We start from the raw sequence: 21,301 nt of genomic DNA on the forward strand, positions 1-21,301 counted from the left end.
GTGTTCCTGGTAAGAGGAGGGACCCAGCCGGCAGAGTCCTGATGTCACTCCATCTTGTCCTCCCCCCCACTGCTCACCCGTTTCCTGAGGTGCCCTGGAGCATGGGACGAGGGCTTCAGGAGGGCAGGGCAGGGGTTTGCCTGATCCAAGACAGCTCCCTTTTTTATTTATTTTGTGTATGCTTCTTTTCTAAGATTTCATTTGAACAAAGAAAGAAGCTCAGGAACTGCAGATTGCTCACACACGCTCCTCTGACAGATGGGCCGCCTGAGGGCAGACGGCAGGTGCCCTGGACACTCAGCAAACCAAAGCCAGGGCTAGGACTTGAGTTCCTTGCTTTCCTAGCCTGGCGTTTTACCCTCTGACCCCTTCCATCCTGCCAAGTCTTTTCAAAAAGAAGAATGATGGGCTGACGGTCGGAAGCCTGACCTTCGGGTGACCTCAGGCACTGACGACCCTGGAAGCCATTTCCTTCGAGCCTTCCAATGATGTCAAGACTCTTGCTTGACGAGCCTCCTGGTACCCCACGGCGGCCCTGAGGCATTTATCAGCAGCACCGCTAGGCGCTAGGCACCCTGCCAGGGCTGCTCACGCATCCTGATTTAACCGCCATGAACACGCTCTGGGAGAGAGATCGCTCCCACTTCACAGATGAGAACATGGGAAGCTCAGACAGGAAAAAGCGCATAACCAGAGGGCTCTCGGCTTTGAGCTGAGGGTCTCTGAAGCCAAATTCTGTGCCCTTCCTGCTCATGTCCTCCCCCATGCTTCCAGGTTCTGGTCCCTGAAGGAAACAAGGTTTCTACCTGGTGGTTTCCGTGTAGGTCAAACTCTGTTCCAGCAACTGTTGGAGCCTTGCCCACTCTGAACCGGGACAGCCCAAGCTCGAGCTCAGCGTCCTCTGGGCCACTTTGCTGCATTTTGCCCCAAGCCAAGGCTGGCCAGCTATGCCCCATGGGCCAAAATCAACCTGCCAGGATGAGTTTTAAATTTTTAAGTGTTTTGGGGGGGGAAAAAAAAAAAGACGTCATCTAATATTTTGAGAGAAATAAAAATTATATTAAATTCAAATTTCAGTGACCATTAATACAATTTTATTGGAACACGGTCACATTCGTTTGTTTATTTATTGTTTATAGATGCTTTTGTGTTGCAACGGCAAAGCTGAGTGGCTGGGGCAGACAGACACCATATGGCCCACAAAGCTGACCATATTTACTATCTGGCCCTTGACAGAAAAAGTTGGTCAATCTCTGCTTTGAGCCCCAGGTGCCCTGAGCTGCCATGTGCAGACCCAATGCATGAGCTGCGCTGGATTTCCAAAGCCTTCCAGGCAAAACCAAAGGGGATACTCGATGTAAAAGAGTGGCTCCGCGGGCTGTGTTAGGGCCTTGAATCAGGATCTGGACCCTGGAGAAACTGACACCCCTAAGAAGGTGCGGGCATTTGGACACGAGATGGGCACGACTGAAACGAACATAAAATTAATTGGTAAGACTGGGCATATGCATCAGTCACTGTCACTCTAAGCAGACACATTTAAGTCCTGGCTCCACTACTTGTATGACCTTAAAAAAGTCCCTTCCCCTAAAGCTTCAGTTCTCCATAAGGGAAGATTTTCTAAGAATAAATCGTATTCCTAAGCAAAGACGATGCCTGAATGCATGTTCCCGACAAGACCCTAGTCAATGAGGATTCAGTGATCAACCAAACCAAATCCTTGATATTTTAGCTGTGGGCTGGGACAGAAAATAAATACGTGTTGTGTTATCAGGTGGTGAGTGGTATGAGGAAAGAAGGTGATGGGGTACTACTTCTTAATCATGGTGGGACGTGCCTGTAATGGAATATCATGCAGCTGCTGGAAAGAATGCAACACATCTGTATGCACTTGTTATGAAGAACCCCAGGGTAGATTGTTAAGGGGAAAAAAGCGAAGTACAAGGTATAGGATGTACATTTTCTGTAAGGAAGGGGAAGTTAATGAACTTGTATGCGCAGAAACACTGCAAGTATTTACCTCTAAGGGTTGGGTTGGTGAACAGGAAGGGCCACACAGAACTATGTAGAAAGTGTGATCCAATTACACAAACATTACATTTATAGGCATGCATCTACACATGCACAAAAGAGGTCAGTGAGGGTAAATACCAAAGCTTCACAACTGGAAGACATTTATTCTTTCATTTTTTTATGCTTCTCTATAGTTGGCTCTATAACTTCTGAAATTAAAAAAAAAAAAAAAAAATCCCACATTTTTTTTCCAGTCACATCTAAGAACTTTATTGGACACAGCTTGGGCACCAGGGCCTGGCAGGCCCAGTAAGTACACTGCCTTCCAGTGCCCGGGCAGCCCAGGGCTGGAGGGAGGTGGTTCCATCGAAGGAAGTTTTGGAGCAAATGGTAACCCCACAAGGCAACGCTCTAGTTAAAGATTGTATATAGCTGGGAGATGGAGGGCTGCCCCGCAGACATATGAATAGGTCAAATCTTTTACAAATGAACATACAGTGAAGAGGAAAATGACAGTCTAGCTCATCCTTGTACACAGAGCACTCCACATGGGTGTGAGCATTTTCACTGCTCAGGGGCAGGGTGGGTGATGAGTGGGCCCAGATGTCCACAGCACGGGGCAGGCAGAGGCAAGGACAGGGCCAACAGATGACGGACTAGGACACTGTGCATTCACAAGACCAACTACGGAGGGGCAGCTGCCCGTGCGTGTGCGTCAGGCTGCTCATTCTGGAATGACGAGGGGGCGTGATCTTTATATCAGATTCTGTGGCTGGTGGGCTCAAAAAGGGGCTACTTTGTGGGGAGAGTGAGGGCAACAATGAGACCCTGCCACGACGGTGAGGATCAGGAACGTGCCCACAAACAGCCAGGCTTCCAGGCAGTGCCCTGCACTCCAGAGTTCCCCACAATGCTGACGGCAAAGCCGGCTGCTGGCCACTTAGTCCCACATTCAGGCCACTGCCCAGCTGGAAAAAACTCCTGGAGAAGCTGATATCACCATTCAGGGAGTTGGTGATGAGGACTTCCACCACCAGGTCATAGATGGCCATGATGCCAGCCATGACTGCTGGGACGCTGGACTTCATGGTCAGCTCCGACCAATTGACGGACATGGTCTTGATGCAGTGGCGCTCTTGGCTGTGCCATGGGCAGCACCCAGGGCTGTGGGGCGGAGGCAAGATGAGCCCAGAGCAGCACACTGGACACCTGGGGCCAGGACCCTGTAGGGGTAGCTTTGGCACAGCTGTGAGGGCCACCCCAAGTTATCACACACAACAGGAAGCCAAAGAAGTCACCTAGCCAGGGGCAGGAGGGCCTCAGGGACAATGGCCACAGCTGGCACTCAAGGAGTCTAGGATAGCTGTTTCTTTCTTTCCTCTAGCTGGGCGCCCCCATCCCAAGACAGTCTACTCTTCATCCAGCAGAGGCCCTTATGGACGTCCGGCCCACCTGGGGCTCCTGCCATGCTGCGAAATCCTATCCTGCTGGGGAGCCTTAGTGCAGGTGACCCACAGAGGTAGGTGTTATCCCCAAGATAGCTGAGGACACAAGCTCCAACAAGAGGAGGTCAAATGGCAGAGCTGTTTCTGATGGAGCCCTTTCCTCCCTGCACCCAATTGCCAGAGCAGGGGAAGCCGAGCTCTGGGCTAGGCAATTTGGGCAGATGTTCTGTCCAGTTGTGTCCTTGGTAGCCAAAGGCTCCATCAGCTGGGATCTGGCAAGAACTCTCTCCCCTTCCAGGGTGCAGAGGCCCCGGGGAGGCAAAAGCCAGCGAGGTCATGAAGGGTGGACGCTGCCTTCTTTCTGCCTGGGTTCGAGGGCTGGAAGCCCTGCCCGTCACTGCAAAACCCCAATGTTTGTACATCAGCTACTGCCAGGCCTTGTGGCTGGACAACAGAGCCTCAGGCTCCACTCTACCCCTCCCTTGGAGAGAAGTTAACAATTGGAGGCTTGTTTGGGTGGCCAGGGCTGGGCCTGCCGGCTTGGACACAGCTTCTCTGAGCCCATGATTCGGTCAGGAGACTTCCCAGCCTCCGCCATCCTGGGGACACTGGTTACCAGACTGAGTGGCTTTGTCACCTCTATGCCCAGGAGTAAGGGGGGGGAAGGGGTGAGGTTACAGGCCCCAAGCCAATGCTGCACACTTTCCTCTTCGTTCCAGGCCTCCCAGCTCTGCCAGTCTGGGGGGAGGGGAGAGCTGGATGCCTACACCCTCGGTACTGGAGTAGAGCTCTGGGCCCTGACACCCCGTGACCAGGAGGCACTCGGCAAAGCTGAGCTCCTTGAAGTCACAAGCTGATTATGGGGATTTGGGGCTGACCCAGCTCTGAGGCAAGTGAGGCCGAGTCCCTGGGTGGCTCAGCACTGGACAAGGATCGTCTTGGGTCTGTTTACATGGTTTGTACACCCAAACTGGCCACGTAAAGGGTCTTTCCACTTAAAATAGCCACCACCCTGATTTAGGGCACTGTGCCAGTCTCACCACCAAGGGTAGGGACTCCATTTTACAGAGAAGGAAACTCTGAGGAAAGCCACTTCTCCAAGGTCATAGCTTCGTGGGAACATCTACTGTTTTGTTTCCATTCCCAGAAGAGTTTCAGTTGTCAAGTTATACCCAGTCCAGCTTCTAGACTCCTGCAGCCAAAAAGAGCTTGGAAGGTCCTTAAGTCTGGGGGTTCCTGCTCCCTTGGTGTGGGTGGAGAATGACACACAGGACAGCGGTGTGGAGAGGAAGCATCTTTTAAAAAAAAAAACAACAACAACACTATAGAACACCTCAAATCTTTTGTGATAGACTTATCTTGGACAAGTCTCTTCCCTTCTCTGGCCTCAGTTTCCCCATCTGTTAAGTGAAGGGCTGGCCATGGACTGGACGGTCCCTTCCTGGTCTGGGTTTCCTTTATCCCCTCATGTCATCTTGGAAAGACTGGCAGCGTGTTTTGGGGTGAGAGGCTCAACGTTGGCAAAGTCATTTTTCACTGGACTGTGAAGTCATCATGACTCATGTCTTCCTCACAGGGCAGCCGTGAGGATGGCAGGAGATAATGGACATGAAAGTCGCAGGCTGGCTGGGCGCCGTGGCTCACCCCTGTAATCCTCGCACTGTGGGAGGCCGAGGCGGGCAGATCCTTTGAGCTCAGGAGTTCAAGACCAGCCTGAGCAAGAGCGAGACCCCGTCTCTACTAAAAAATAGAAGGAAATTAGCTGGACAACTAAAAATATATAGAAAAAAGCAGCCGGGCATGGTGGCGCATACCTGTAGTCCCAGCTACTCGGGAGGCTGAGGCAGGAGGATTGCTTGAGCCCAGGAGTTTGAGGTTGCTGTGAGCGAGGCTGACGCCACAGCACTCTAGCCCGGGCAACAGAGTGAGACTCTGTCTCAAAAAAAATAAATAAATAAAATAAAAAAGTCGCAGGCAGGTAGGTGGGAAGCCTAAGGCAAAAGAGCAAAGCAAAGAAGCCTGGGGCAGGGCAGGGCAGCCACATTAGCTGACCCTCCCTGGGCCAGGCACTCTCCCATGCACCGTCCCTACTCACTTCCTGACTAGCCTTTGCTGGGGAAGAACAGCTCAATGGAAGCTTTAATGATTTACCTAAGTAATACTCACAGGCCAGGATCCTGACTCCCCCAAAGCTTACACTGCCAGAATGCCAGACTTCTGGATGGAGGCCGAGGCCCAGGTACAGGTCACCTGGGCCCAGGTGAGTGCAATGCATCATAGGAGTCCAAGGAAGCAAGGAACATTTAGGGAGCGTCTATGGGGACAGATACCTACTTTTTTTCCTGAATTTCTACAGACATCCTAATGATGAAAAATGGTATCATTTCCAGATGAGGCAACTGAGCTACGTTGGGATTTAAAACTACATCTGCAGGATTTCAAAAGCCTGTGCTCTTTATACCACCAAGGGGCTTAGGAACCCTGCAGACTTCTGATGTTTCCTTCCCTGGAGGGCACAGCCAAGACTAGTCACAAGTTCTTCACAAAGGGTGGGGTGAGATATCTGGGGCAGGGTTCACCCTCGCCTGCTGCCCAGGAGGGATCGTGGGTGAAGCCCTGGCTGGGACAGGAGGTGAGGCGAGTTCACCTGTCTGCTTGCTACTTCCCATTCAGTTAAGCTCATTACTACAAGCTACAGAGCAGCACAGCGGAACACAGGGAAGTCAGTTGAGTCAATTCCCAGTTCCTAGGAGAGGAAGAACACAGCAGAACCAAGGCTTCAGGGCCAGACACACCTGGTTTTAAGAACTTAGGCAAATGAAACCACCTCTCCAGACCTCAGTTTAATATCCTGCACAACTGGCTGTGCTTGCTGATTAAATCAGCAGGCTCCAAAGGAGAGGGCTTTATTCCAGAATGTATATGAGATGATCTGTAGGGGATTTAGGAAAAAAAATATTTACTATAACTTTTCTTGTACATATTTGTCTTTCAAAATTTCTATTTTATGTAGGCATGGAATCTACTAGTATCACAGTACATGTACATGAATTTATAAATACAGATAAACCACTGGGAAGGAGGTGCTCCAAAATTATTGACAAGGTGAACAGTGGAAAATTTGGAAAACACTGCATGAAAAGCACCCACCTACTACTGCATTTAGAACCAGCTAGTACAAGCGCCACCCTTGAAGATAGGCACCGCACCCTCTCTCCCCTCTGCCCAAAATTCAAGAAATGCTATAGTGAAAAAGAGATGGTGGAGACAGAAACGAAAGTCTTTTCTGGCTGGCCTGGCTTTAAAAGCCACTGACTAGTTGTGTGGCTTCAGTAAAGTTACTTCCTTCCCTGAGCGCCAGGCTGGTGAGCAACCAGCAGGACTGCATGGTTGATGACACTGAAAGGCATTTTAGCCAAGAGCCTGCTGATTTTTTCCTCCACTTTTCTGTCTCCACTCAGAATATTCACTTACCGCTCAACAAATAAACACTCATATCTGGCATCACATGTTGAATAGAGAGTTCTTTCCCTTGAGGAAGTGAAAAAAGTGATCTCTATCTTGCAGGTAGAGGAACTGAGGCCCAGAGAAGTGAAGTGGCCTGCAGGAGCCCTGAGATAACACAGTATTTGGACTTTCAGGGTCTCAGCCCTTGCCACTAACTAAAATAGCTTCCTGCCCTATTTTTATTTAGTTAGATCCCGCCGTTAGGGCTCAGCTATGATTGACCAGGAGTCTTCCATGATTGACCAGGAGTCTTCCGGGGAAACTACTCCCGGGGCCTCACCTCAAGCCAGGGACAAGGCAGGGTGAACCAAGTCATCTGGATTCAACAGGTGTGGAGGGGCCTTTTCCCGCCGAGGGTACAGCCTGGCGTCACCCCGCTCAGTCCCACTGGGCACCTCCACAGCCCATAGAAAGGCAGTTCAGAATTCAGTCCTACCCCCGAGTCCCAGGTAAAAAAAAAAAAAAAAAAAAGTCATCTTTGTGTCTTCCCAGCTAAAGAGATGAGAAAATCCAAGTAGATAATAGGGAGCGTTTCAAAAGAACAAAGTGGCTTGAAAATATTCTAGACTAGGAGGAAGAAGGAAGGAAGCGAAGAGAGAAATAATGCCCTACACACAGGAGGGGCTCAATACATATTTGTAAAGGAACCGCTTTGGGGCTTGTTCCCCGCAGGACAAGCCCGTTTACCGATTTTAAAAGGGAGAGAGAGCGCGCGCATCTAGGCAAATAACAGTTATTTGCCCGCAGATAGAGTCTTCATCTACTCAGAGACCGGAGTCCCCGTCCCCGGCCCCCAGCCCCCTGAGGTGCGCTCTTCCCGCTCAACTCCAGCCTGGGCTCCCCCTCTTAGCTCTTGGCTCCCCGGGCTCCCCGGGCTCGCGGCGGCGGCCCTCCAGGGTGCTCTCCCCAGCTGCTTTCGAGCGGGGAAACGCGCCTCCTGGGAACACAGCTCCCTCGGGCTTGGCAAAAGCTTTGGGGCCTGCAAGGGTCGGAAGGGAAGGCCTCGGAGGCCGGCTGTTCGTCTCACGCCCGCGCTCGGGCCCCGGCATCTAGGGATGCTGGTGCCGAAGCCAGCAGGACTCCTCGCGCCAGGCCGCGCACCTAGAGGGTCGCCGGGGCGAGGGGAGCAGCGGGTCCCAGCAGGCGGGCAGCGGGGGCGAGTAGGTCCTGCCTGCTCGGCTCTCCCGGGCTGGGGCCCGGCTGGGGGCTCGGCCTGCTCAGCCAATGGGCGCCGCGCTCGGTCCCCCTCCTCCGCGTCGGGAGGAGCCGGCGCAGGGCTGCCGCCAGCGAGGTCGTGTGCGACGTGCAGCGCTCGGGGCCTGTGTCCCCAGCCCCCGCAGGGCCGCGTGGACGGCGCGGCGCCCCCGGAAGGAAGCCGGGTACTCAGTGCGGGCGCCAACTACGCACGCAGGACCCTCCCGTCCGCTAGATCCTCACCCACACCCATCGAGCCCCCTCGGGACCCGCGCCGAGCCAGGCTCAGAGAGGCGCGAAGCCTGCCCTGGGCGCACAGCGCGGCCGGGCGGCTGGGGAGGCCCAGGCCGGCGGAGGGGACCGCAGGGGCCCGCGCCTTTGTTCCGGGCGGGGAGGGCCCGCGGGCGCGCGACTCACCTTGCTGCTGGGCTCCATGGCCGCGCTACGCTGGTGGCTCTGGCAGCGCCGGGTGCGCGGGCGGGCGGGCGGCGCTCTACGGCTCAGGCTCCTGCTCCGGTCCCGAGACTCCGACTATGACTCTGACTCTGATTCTGACTCCTGTCGCTCGGTCGCTTGGCCTCCCACTCCCCGGCGCGCTCACTCCGGGACCCGCGGCCAGCGATCTGCAAGCTCGCCCGTGCTACCTTCTGCTCGAGAGCGCGCGGACGGTAGCGTTTATAAGACCCCAGCCTTTAGCTGGCGCCGCCGGTGTGCCGGGGGTGTGTGGGTAGAGCTTCGATTCGGGGCGGGGCCTGGGGCGGCGAACGTCCGGGGCGGGGCTCCCGGGGAGGGGGCGAGAGGCGGAGGAGGGGGCGGGATGGCTGGTGGCCACGGCCTTGCTCCTGTTGCCAGTCTCTCAGCTCTCGGTGTGCCGGGACCGGGGAGGGCGCCTGCTGTGTGACCTGGGCAAGTGTGCACACCTCTCTGAGCCTCGGTGGCCTCCTCTAGCAAAATGGTGGAGCTGGTACCCGGCTGTTAGGAGAGCTGGGAGCACCACTGAGAATCGCTTAAGAGCTAGGACTCTGGAGTCCTCTGCCGCTGGATAACTTTGGTAAACTAGGAGTAATAATAGTACTACTACCTGATAGGGTTGTTATGAGGATTAAGTGAGTTAACCTTTGTAAAGTGTTTAGAACAGCGTCTGTTACGGAGAAAGTGGTATTTAAGTATTTGTTAGCCTACGGGAGGTCTTGCTCCGTGATTGAGTTCTCCCTTTCCCCTCTCCACCCCTCGCATTCGTTTGCAAGCCTGTTTGCAAGCGGGAGCCTTGGCTTTTGCACTGGCTGGGCCCCCTGTCTGGAAATCGTACCCACCTCTCCCCTGGGCTTTGAAATCTCCTCCTCTGTGACGCCTTCCTCTACTTCTGACAGTTCAAGTCAATCTGTGGTGATATGGAAGTGTGAAAAATATGGGAGGCAGTTTAACTGAATGGTTAAGGACACAAGCGACATGGGATTGGACCCAGCTCAACTGTATTCTATCCCTAGTGTGATCCTGGCGAGTTCCTGGTCAATGAGCCACAGTTTTCTTATGGGTAAAATGGAATTCATAACACCAGTCTCACATGCTATCATGAGAGTTACAATTTCCAGATAAGCTCATGAAGTGCTTAGTACGTAAGTCCTCATTTACTAGTAATGGTGTTGTTAAAATCTGACTCCACCTTATTTCTTCTTTTAGACCAGTGCCTTCCTTCAGATGCAGTGAAGGGAAAGACCCCCAGCCCAAAGTTCTGGCGAAAGTCCTAAAGTTAGGCTGAGGACCCCTTTCCCCATGATGGAGGGTCATGATGGGCTTATTGTCTGTTGGAAACTGGGAGGCCGAGCTGACCAGATGACCCCTGGAGTTCTCTGGGCAATGTGTTCAGTGCTTGCTGAGGGGTCACCCTGGTTAGGCAGAAAGCCCTGGAAGGGAAGGCAGGCCCATGCTGGGCACACCTTGCCCATGGCTCCAATTTCTATGATCTCTCCATGCTCAGCCTGGAAGCTTGGGGCCACCTCTCTCCTTTCACCTCACCCAGGGACCAGAGGCTGCAAAGTCCTGCTGACTCCACCTTCTCCACCACCTCATCCGCCTTCCCTCCCCTGCTGTCTGCAGGGCCTCTGTCTCCTCTGGTTTTGCCTCTTCCAATCCTAGACCTTGTCACCCTCCTGCTCATATGTCTGACATTGTCATGGAGAGAGCAAGGCCAATGCCCTTCTTCAGGGCGCCAGTTTACAAGCTCCCCCTGCCCCTCACACCAGCACCTCAGAGCCATACCTTTGCTCAGGCTGTGTCCTCTGCCTAGGAAGTCCCCCTCCACCTCAGCATGCCAGAATGCTCTATGTCAACATGCCAGAAAGCACCCATGGGTCTTCCTTGGGGATGTGTCCCCGATTCCCCCAAGTGGAAATCTTTCTCTCTTTACCATTTGGTGTTTCTTAGTTTTCTGCTTGTCCTTTGTCTGTCTGCCACCAGCCTGGTAGCACCTTGGGGACAGCTTCTGCAGCCGAGGCACATCAATGAATGTGTGAGCAGCTACTCTACCTGTCTCTAGTTTTCCTTCCACTCCAGTCCATCTGCCAACACTTCCAGTCTTTCCTTAAGAACCTTTTGGGTTTTGCCACCTCCTTGCTCAAAGTTTCTCCAAAACTCCCTGTTTCCCAGCACATCCAGTCTACTGTGTATGCCCCTTCCCAGCTGTGGGTATGCCTCGCTCCGCCCATGGGGCACAATCACCAAGCAGGCACTTTCCACTTTCCCAGGGACAGAGACATGTAAGCCCATTGCTAGCCTCACGGAGCCCCCAGACTAGAGGGGAAGCAAGAGGGGAGATGAGCAGCAACGGTACCAAGTCGGGTGTGGTGGGATAAGAACATGTGCAGGAGCAGAACTTGTACCACAGTGGAAGGGGAGGGAGCAGAGAGAGCTTCAGGGAAGCGGGAGGGTATGCCAACCAGGGTTTAGAAGGCTGAGTATGAGTTCACCAGGTGGATCGTAGGGAAGGCCATAGTTGGTAGAGGGAGGAGCATGTGCAAAGGCAGCAGACAGTGATTGCTGAAGGGACAAAAGAATCTCTGGGCCACTCTTAGAGACTGATGGTAGAGCCCCAGATTCAGACTCCTGATGTCAGCTCTGCTGTTTACTTACCAAACATCCCTGAGCAAATCCCTTCTCTTCTCTGAGCCTCAAGACCCACATCTGTAAAATGGGTATAACAATCCCCTCCTGGGTAGGCCTGAGGAAAAACGGTTGTTTCTAAAACTTTATCCATATAAACTGTACTAATTCTTGATGTCAAAAGTTCAGTCAAATCCCCCTCCTATGGTTGGAGTGGGGAGGTGCTTGAGGACAAAGCAGCGTGGCCAGAAAAACCGCTTTATCTTTACCCCCCCCACACACACACCTGCTCAAACACAGACCCCCTTTCCCTGCTTGAAATTCCACTTGGTGTTCTCTCTTTGTAAATGTTTTATGACTCTTAGAGGCCACTGGTCTGGGGCAAATTCATCAGAAGAGCTATTGACGGGATCAGAGATTAGAGATTAGAGTCTCGGGTGGACTGGTTTATTATTTGGGTGGCTGAGTCCCTGGAGACTGAATTTAACTCCAAGTAGGGAGGGAGGGCCGGAGATGGCCTGAGGAAGTAGCGTCTGAGCTGGGAAGGTTTGGGTGCAGGAAGCGAGGGAACAGGGGCAAACGCCTGGAGGGGAGGCATGAAGGGGCAGCTGAGTAGCCCCCTTGTGGCTGGAGAGAGTCGGTGAAGAGGCTGAAGAGGTGGGATCACAAAACCCCCCAAATGCCAGGTATGAGTTAGGGCTTTATTCAGTGGGCAGTCGGGGGCCATGGAGAGTTTTTGAGCAGAGGAAGGACCTGAGGAAACCTCAGCCTCCCCACAAGACTACCCTACTTGGGGCTCTACAGGGGACGTGAGGAGGCTGTGGAGTCCCAGCATTCGGCATGGAGCGACCTAGAGTCCCCCTTGGCAGTCTGTGTCCACCCTGGCAGCTTTGTTCCCTGGAAGCTGCCTTTAGGCCTGGGCAGAACTTGGGCTTTTCTGGGTCTGATTCCAGGCAGTTCCAGCCTCAGCCAGTCGTGAGGAAAAGAGCTCTCTGGGACTGGCGGAGAGGTGCCAGGTGGACGGGGCGGATGCTGGCGCCTGGTGCGTGCCTGGGAGCACGCATGTGGCTGGGGGCGGGGGGGGGGGGGAGGGCGGTGGTGTCGGTGCTGTGCAAGGCGGGTCCTAGCGCTCCAGAGCTAAGAGTGAGTAAGGCGGCTGGGAAAAGGCTCTTTTGCCTTTAAAGGCAAGTGTCCCTGGCACCAGGAAAGAAGGCTTTGCTGAATCAGCTGCAGCTGATGCAAGGGGGGCTGGCAGGGGCTGGGAAGGGAGAGCCCCCATCCCAAAGGATGTTTTGCAACTCATCCTCCTGAACTGCAGGTAAACACGGTGCTGTACTCCAGGAAGGCCTGATGGGCCAGACGGGACAGTTTTGTGTGTTTAATGTTTTCATTCTGATTTGCACACCTGCTTGAACCACCTGCTCCCAGAGAGCTTTTCGTTGTCCCTTCTTTATCCTTTTGTGTGCCCCTTGTCAGCCCTCGCAAATGTTCTCATTGGTACCACCACCTGCTCGCTGACTCTGGAAAAAGGGATGTTTATAGAAATTTATCCACATAAACTGTACTAATTCTTTTTTTTTTTTTTTTTTTTTTTTTTGAGACAGAGTCTCGCTTTGTTGCCCGGGCTAGAGTGAGTGCCATGGCGTCAGCCTAGCTCACAGCAACCTCAAACTCCTGGGCTCAAGTGATCCTACTGCCTCAGCCTCCTGAGTAGCTGGGACTACAGGCATGCGCCACTATGCCCGGCTAATTTTTTCTATATATATTTTAGTTGGCCAGATAATTTCTTTCTATTTTTAGTAGAGACGGGGTCTCACTCTTGCTCAGGCTGGTCTCGAACTCCTGACCTTGAGCGATCCACCCGCCTCGGCCTCCCAGAGTGCTAGGATTACAGGCGTGAGCCACCGCGCCCGGCCAAACTGTACTAATTCTTGATGTCAGAAATTCAGTCAAATCCCCATCCCATGGTCGGGGGAAGGGATGTACCTACCCCTCCTCTGTTTTCTTCTGAGCACCAAGGCTTGTCTGTCCAGCTGCCTCCAGAGCTGCCCTCTGGATATCCCACAGGTAGCTCACACTCACCGTGCTTAAATCTAAACTCATCACCATCCGCCATCTCTCTTAGTCCCCACCCCAGAGATGGCTCCTTCCAATTGCCGTATTCCTTGGCACATTCCTGGGAGATCTGGCATATTCCTTGACTCCTCTCTCTCCCTCCTCCCCAATATCCAGTCAATCCTATGGACTCTGCCAGTCCTCTCCATCCGCACAGCCCCTCCTCCAGGGCAGGCTAAGACCACTCTTCATTCATCCTCCTTCCTGCCCCTACACTGGTCTCTCTAAAATGCGCAGCTGACCACATCGCTCCCTTCTCTAAACATCTTCCCCCGGCATGCAGCAACATGACTAACTCTCACAGACATCATGTTGAATGACAGCAGCGATATGCAAAAGTGTGACTTCATGTACATAAAGTTCAAAAACAGGCAAATCTTATCGACAGGATTAGCAGTGGAGAATAATTACCCTTGGAAGGGAGGGCTGGGACTACGAGGGCAGGCTGGTAATCAGGGTGAGGCAGATGGAAACCAGATCAGCAATACTGATTTTTTTCTTTTTGCCCCAAGCTTTAATATGACTCAGCACAGCACTGTTACTAATCCTGTCTTTAATTTAAAACTTTGATATTTTGTCATCGTGGATTTTTTGCATTAAATCTGATTTTTCTGGAAAATATTGCAATAAAAGTATTATTTATTTGCTTGATGACTGAGTTTTTTTGGCATCTCCCCGCCCCCTTAAATTTTACAGGGGAGGTGTGTGAGCCTTTCTTGCCACACCCTATATCTGACCCTGCTGGTAATGTTTCTTAATCAGGGTGCTGGTTACACAGGTGTGTTCAGTTTGTGAAGATTCATCGAGCTGTGTACATATCCAATTTTCCAATTTTTGCACTTTTCCATATGCATACTTCAATTACAAACTCTTTTTTTTTTTTACTTAAAATCTTTCCACGATTCCAAGGGAATGTCTCCAGTCTGCTACATCCAGTGTCCCGGCAGCAAAAGCAGCACACACTGGGTCTCAGTACATACTTGTTGAATGAATGAATCCAACATTTCAGTAATTTAATTCCCACAGGAACTCTATGAGATGAATATTTTTCTCTCCATTTTCTAAAGGAGAAAATTGAGGCTCAGGGAAGTAATTTGTCCAAAATCACACAGGTAGTGAGTTCTAGCACCTCAATTAAAAAAATAAACAGAGCTGGGCCTGGTGGCACCGGCCTGTAGTCCCAGCTACTTGGGAGGCTGAGGTAGGAGGATCACTTGAGCCCAGGAGTTCAAGGCCAGCCTGTGCAACATAGCAAGACCCTATCTCAATAGGTAAGTAAGTAAATAAATAAGTTAATTAATTAAATGAAATGACTTGACTCCAGGGAAACTTCTCAAGTCAAATGCTGCCAGATCTTTTGCCTTTAAAGAAAAAAAAACCCAAACAAACACAAACTCCAACCAGCATTGCTTGTTCTGACCTGGCACCCGCACGAGTAGTTTACTTGAGCGTTTATTTGAGCTTGTTCTTCCCATTGCCGACAATCTCCTCCAGGACAGGGGTTCAGGCATTCCTGTCTTCCCTCTGTCCAGCAAGTTATTTGGCACAAGAAAGAAGCTATAAATGTTTAATAAATGAGTGAATCAAAGAACGAATGAAGAAGGAGGCCGACTGTGACTGTAGTGGGTGGACCAGAGGTTTTGGAGACAGACCTGCTAGCTATGTGTCTTTGGGCATGGTACCTGAGTCTCAGTTTCCCCAACTGTAAGATGGGAATACCATCAGTACACACCTCCAAGATTGATCATGAATATGAAGTGAGAAAATGACTGTCAGAGACTGGCATAGAGTAAATACTTGAAAGGCCGGATGCAGTGGCTCACACCTGTAGTCTTAACACTTTGGGAGGCGAAGGTGGGAGGATCGCTTGAGGCCAGGAGTTTGAGACCAGCCTGGGCAACATAGCAAGACCCCATCTCTACAAACAAACAAACAAAAAATAGCCGGGCATGGTGGCATACACCTGTGGTCCCAGCTACTCGGGAGGCTGAGGCAGGAGGATCGCTTGAGCCCAGGCGTTTGAGGTTGCAGTGAACGATGATGACTCCACTGCTCTCCAGCCTGGGCGACAGATTGAAAACTTGTCTCTAAAAACAAAAACAAACAAAAATACAATAGTAAATACTTTAAAATGCTAATTATTATTTCTAGTTTTTAACAAAAACTAGAAAAAAATCAAAGCCTGATTTACTTTCGGGTTGCAGGGATCTGCCTCTCTCAATTTCCACGTATTGTTTTCTAGAAGTCTGTGAGGTTGGCAGGAGAGGACCCGATGCAGCCCTGAGGAACTGTCTTCTCTAAGCCCACGGGGAGGGCAGGATGCTGGAACAGCCCAAGAGTCTGGCTTTATGGCCCAGCTCCACCTGCCCGTGGTGCCATCTTCGGCAAGTTGCTTATTCCCTGTGAGCCTCAGTTTTCTCTCTGTAAAATGGGGCCCAGAAGAATCTTGACCTTGGGGAGCTCTGGGGAGGATTCAATGGCTTGGCCCTGGCCTAGTGCACAGTAGGCCATTCACAAAGTTTGAGTGTGAGGAATTAACCTGGCACCCTCAGGGTAGGGGTCCAGCAAAGAGACCCTAGGAAATCCAAAGGCTGTCTGGAAAAGCAAACTGCTTTGTTCTTAGAACTGCATTTCTCTGGAGAAGTGAAATGACAATGCCCTTGGTGCTGAGGCAACTTTTTCTTTCTTTCTCTCTCCCCTTCCTTCCTTGTTTCCTTCCTTCCCTCCCTCTCTCCCCTCCCTCCCTCTCTTTCTTTCTTTCTATCTTTCCTTCTTTCCTTTCTTTCTTCTTTCGTCTCACTATTTCACCCAGGTTGCCTTGAACTCCTAGGCTCCAAGGACCTGCCTCGGTCTCCAGAGTAGCTGGGACGGCAGGTGTGTGCCACTGCTCCTGGCTTTGATGTAACTTTTAACTGTGCAAAATTCCTTCTCACAAGTCATTCCTTGGATCCTCTTCACACCTTACGCTGAAGGCAAGACCAGAATGAGTCACATATCCGCAGCTAGGATACAGAGGCACAGAGAAGTCACTTGCTTGAGACCACAGGGGAGGAGGAATTTGTTAGCAAATTGAAAGTATGAAACCTGGACCTCTTGACTTCTAGATACCACCTCTAAGCAATTTGGATCTGAAAGAAAGCACATAGCTTACCCCCCAGCCGGCATCTGGCCCTGCCCAATTCCCCACCCAGCCCCCACCTGGATGCCACCTGGCAGTCACATGCACATTCATCAACAGAGGAGCTGGCTGACTCACAGGTTATACCAACCACAGCTGACTCACGCTTTATAAGAGGGAGAGTGAGAACCAGTAGAGAGCCCCGAGGAGCCCTTCCTTTCCATATTGAAACTCGCAATTAATGCCCCAAATCCACGGCAGTTTAGCTCTTAAGAAAGGGAAAGCACTGTGGCTGGCTGGGGCTGGGATCTCTGTACTCAGAAAACGGAGGTTTGGCTCAACCCTGGGCTCTGTTGAACTGGTTGGCTGGGTGATTTCAGGCAAGTCGTTGTCCCTCCTCTTTAGCTTTGTAAAGCAGAGGTTGCATCAGGTAACCTCCGAGATTCTGCCAGTATCTCCAAGGCTGCTCTAGCTCTGGGTTGAGAAACCTCATCATAATAATGTTGTACGTATTGATAGTTTACAACGTGCCTTGTATGGAGCTAAGTGATTGGTATGGAGTTACCTCTTTTAATTCTCATAATAAATTCTAGAGGTACTATTGTTATCCCATTTCACAAAGGAGGAAACTGAGGCACAGTTTCAGAGTAATTTGTGCAAGGTCAAGTAGATAAGCAAGTGGCAGAGAATTAAACCCCGTCTGTGCCCAGACTATATAAACTCTGATCTACACCTTTATCCTGCTAGACCTGTTTGCTCATTTTAAAAAATTGTGGTAAAACCTACATAACATAAAATTTACCATTTTAACCATTTAAGTATACAGTTTCGTGGCAGGAACATTTGCATTTTTGTACAACCATCACCACCATCCATTTCCAGAACTTTTTCATCTTCCTAAAATGAAACTCTATACCCTTTAAACACAAATCCCCATTCCCCTCTCCCTCCAATCCCTGACAACCACCATTCTACTTTGTCTCTATGAATTTGACCATTCTAGGTATCTCATGGAAAGTTTCCTTATCTTTAAAACTATGATAATAAAGGGCAAGTGTTATTTATTCTTCTCCCAGTGGTACAGTTGGCTCAGACTTGGACTTAAGCTCTAGTTCTTCCATTCACCAGCTGTGTGCCCTCGGGAAGGTTGCTTAACCTCTCTGCCTCTCTCACTTCCACATCCCTAAAATGGGGCTAATGAACCCTGCCTGGCAGGGCTGTTGGGAGGATCCCAGGAGACAAGGGGGATGAAGATGCTTGGGAAGCCCAGTGCCACTTCTAGAACTTGTCATACCGTCTTCCTGGAGGGCTGGGACCCTGGCTTAGATTTATAGGTCTGAGAGCTGGAAAGGCTTTAGGATTGCGCATTTCGACCCATTTACAGATGGAGGCCTAGAGAAGTAGAAGTGACTTGTCCCAAGTCACACATGGAACTTTATGCATCTTTGTACATCTCTGCCCTGGACACAGTGCCTGCACGTGGCAGGTGCCCAACAGACGTTCGCTGCTGAGGCTGGGAGGCAGAGGCCACATCAAGGAGGGAGGGGCCCTGACTGCTTGGCTGTGGAGCCCTCCCCCGAAGGAGCCTCCATTCCAGCCTGTGCACCTGGTTTTGCAAAGCGGCTGGTACAGTCTCTACTTACTAAAGGTGCTCAGGTGATAGTCTTCTCTCCTAGGAAATTCTTTACTGGTTCCCAGAGGCCTGGCCTTGGCTGAGAGTCCTATCTTCCCTATTTCCTTAAAGCAATGATTATTAGGATTTTTTTGTTGTTGTTGTTGTTGCAAGTATCAACACATTTAAGCCAACTTCAGCCAGAAAGGGAGATGTTATTAAAGGATGCAGAGCTGTCTCATAGCCCAGGGTCAGGGATGCAGTCAGGTGCTGATGGAGATCTGGCCTCAGGGAGTAGACTGCCACCAGCTTGGCACACTTCTCGTCTCTGTTGCATTCTTCTCTTTGTCCACAGGCAGACCTGTTCTGCTCCACATGGCAGAAAATGACCACCACACAATACCAGAGTTGACATGGGACCATTTCTACAACCCTCGGAAGCTGACTCAACTGTGTCTGCTGGTCCTGATTCCAAATGTTCCGGAAGAGAGAAGCTGAGAGGTACAGTTCGGGTGAGGTGTTTGTCCTGGGTCTAGTTGGCTGTGGTCGGGTGATAGGATCGTAGCGTGCAAATGAGGCTGGCAGAGCCCCTCTGTGTGGGGACGGGCGGAGGAAGGCGTGTGCCTCCCGGTGCTGTCACACAGGCAGACGTGCGTCCATTAAAAATGTTGTTGAATGGAGATATTCATTCGTTGACAAGGAAAGAAAGTCAAAAGGTATTTTTGGAGTGGAAAAAACACGTTACAAAACAGCATGTTTATCATAGTTTTAAAAGTAAATATGCATATGTAATATACTTAGATTTGTCTAGATATATGCTAAATATTAACTGAAATTATCTGTGGGTAGCAGAATTATGGCTGATTATTATTTTCTTCTTTTGTAATATCTGCATTTCTTTGATTTTTCTGTAATGAGAGGGTGTCCATTAAGTAATAATAAAACAATAACTCCTACCTCACAGGGCTACAGTGTGTGTTCACTGAGACATTTATTCCCTTATTCATTAAGCACCCCATGCGTGATGGTATTTGCGCAAATTGCATGATGACTGGCCAGTGGTAGAGGCTCAGTAAGTTGGGATCACTCCGGGCTCTGTTTCCAGGAGCACACGGTGAGGCCGGGTGCCCTAACAGGTGCTTCTGCTCTTACGGTCTACGTGCATTCTGAGAATCTAGGAATGAAAACAACCGGGTGTCTCAGCTATCTATTGCTGTAGAATAACCGCCCCCAAACTTAGTGCCTTTAAACAGCAACAGTTTCTTATTTCTTGTGGTTTTGTGGATTGACTGGGCAGTTCTGCTGCACATGACATCAGCTGGGGTCACTCCTGCAGCTGCATTCAGCCGGACATATGGCTGGAGCCGTCCTCTCCCTGTGGTGTCACATCCTCCTCTGTCTCCTGCAGGATAACCTGGACTTCCTTATGGCCTGGGGGCTGGGCTCCAAGAGGGAGTTCTAAGAGGACAAGCCCCAGTGTGGCAAAGCTTATCACGCCTGGTTGTATCAATGCAAATCATTCTGGATGTAAATTGCTTTGTCTTTTAACCTATAAAGAACATTGCTCTGTGAGTGAATAGTCTTCCCAAATGATTTTTAATGGCTGACTGCTAGCCCATTGTTGACTGAACCAATCCCCTATAGGTGGTTTTCACTGGGGGGCAGTTATAAACAACTCTGTGAGGGACAATTTTGTGCCAAGAACTCAGTACAAATCCTTGTAGGAGAGGGATTACAGGGTCAAAGAAAAGGTGCATTTTATTTTTTATTTTATTTTATTTATTTTTTTGAGACAGTCTTGCTCTGTTGACTGGGCTAGAGAGCAGTGGTGCAATCATACCTCACTGCAACCTCCAACTCCTGGGCTCAAGCGATCCTCCTGCCTCGGACTCCCAGAGTGCTAGGATTATAGGCATGAGCCACCACGCCCGGCGAACAGGTGCATTTTAAAGGCTTTGCCCAATTATTCTTCAAAAAAATAAAAAAGGTACATTTTGCAGTTCTGCCAGCTATGAAGGGACCTGCCCTTTTTGAAATCCTCTGGTCAATACTGAGTGTGGTTTGTCTTTTCGGTCTTTTGTCAATTGGATCAGTGAAAAATGATATCTTATTGTCTTTAAAAGCGAGAAGATTAAAAGTAAGCTGCCCAGAGCCAGATGCTCGAGAAGAGTTTTTGTCTTTTACTCAGAGGTAGCCCTAATAAATCAGCAGGGCCGAGGGCGGTGCAATGTGAAGTGTCTTTCTGCACAGTGTCAGGCTGTAAAATGCACAATGTCTCTGCCCGCTGACTCAGGCTGTAAAAGCCGAGTGTGGTGCTGACAGCCGTGCTCCTGGCTGTGGGGATGAGGTCACTGTGTCCTTGCTGTGCAGTCGATGGGGCCAGCCACTGCTTTCCTGTCCTGTGTCTGTGGGCCTTCCGGGGGGCACGGGGCTTACGGCCTCACACCCCACGCCCGCCACCCCCATCTCGGCTCTCACCCTGTTCCCTCTGACCCATCTGGAGGACCTGGGCCGGCCATGACCAAGGGGAGTTGTAACAAGAGGCATATAAAGTGGGCCCCTGAGATTGGTCTTTGTCCTTGAGCAGCCGGAGCCATTCCTCATGGCCTCAAAAATTCACAAACTGGGAGACGTCTGCCTGCATGGAAGCAGGCAGAGCTTCTGGACTCAGAGCTGGCCCTGCTTCTTCCTAGCTGTAGAACAAGCAAAACGCTGTTCTGAATCTAGATAATGAGGGAACTAGGATTGTTCAGTACTTCCTCTATGCCTGTTACTTGTGGTCCTCACAGGAACCCACAAAGGTTGGGAGTACCCTGCCCACTCTACAGATGAGGCAAAGTGAGGCCCAGAGAAGGGACATAACTTGCCCAAGATCTCCCAGCAACTAAGTAGCAGAGCTGGAAATGAGCTCTGGTTGGCGTGGAACCAAAGGCTTTGTAAAGGCTGGATGAGAAAAGGAGATGAGCTCTGCAAGTTACATGCCTTAAAGAATATCTATGATTACAAGGTAATTTGGGAAACCTGCTGTTACCCAGCTGGATGGTTGATTAGAGTCACTCTCAGTGGGTGGGGTGGCTGGACCAGGAACCCACCTGGGGGAGCCTGGCTTCCCACTGGAGTCCTCTGAAAAGGTGCCTGATTTCACAGCTGCGGTTCTGCAGGGGGAGGCAGGGCCCTTCACCTGCTGGCTACCCTGGC

General features: G+C 50.9%; 2 protein-coding genes across 2 annotated transcripts in view; one reads left to right on the forward strand and one right to left on the reverse strand.

Moving 5' to 3' along the window:
• SLC2A1 (solute carrier family 2 member 1) overlaps positions 1–8,856 on the reverse strand; it is a 30,099-nt gene extending 21,243 nt beyond the window's left edge. The window contains exon 1 of the mRNA XM_069477804.1: positions 8,577–8,856. Coding sequence (XP_069333905.1) covers positions 8,577–8,594 — 18 coding nt within the window. The 5' untranslated portion in view covers positions 8,595–8,856. The remainder of the gene's footprint in view (positions 1–8,576) is intronic.
• Positions 1–21,301, forward strand: part of C8H1orf50 (chromosome 8 C1orf50 homolog) — a 257,892-nt gene that overhangs the window by 120,080 nt on the left and 116,511 nt on the right. The gene's annotated exons all lie outside the window — the stretch shown is intronic.

Source organism: Eulemur rufifrons, chromosome 8 (assembly GCF_041146395.1).
Source record: "Eulemur rufifrons isolate Redbay chromosome 8, OSU_ERuf_1, whole genome shotgun sequence".
Lineage (NCBI taxonomy): Eukaryota > Metazoa > Chordata > Mammalia > Primates > Lemuridae > Eulemur > Eulemur rufifrons.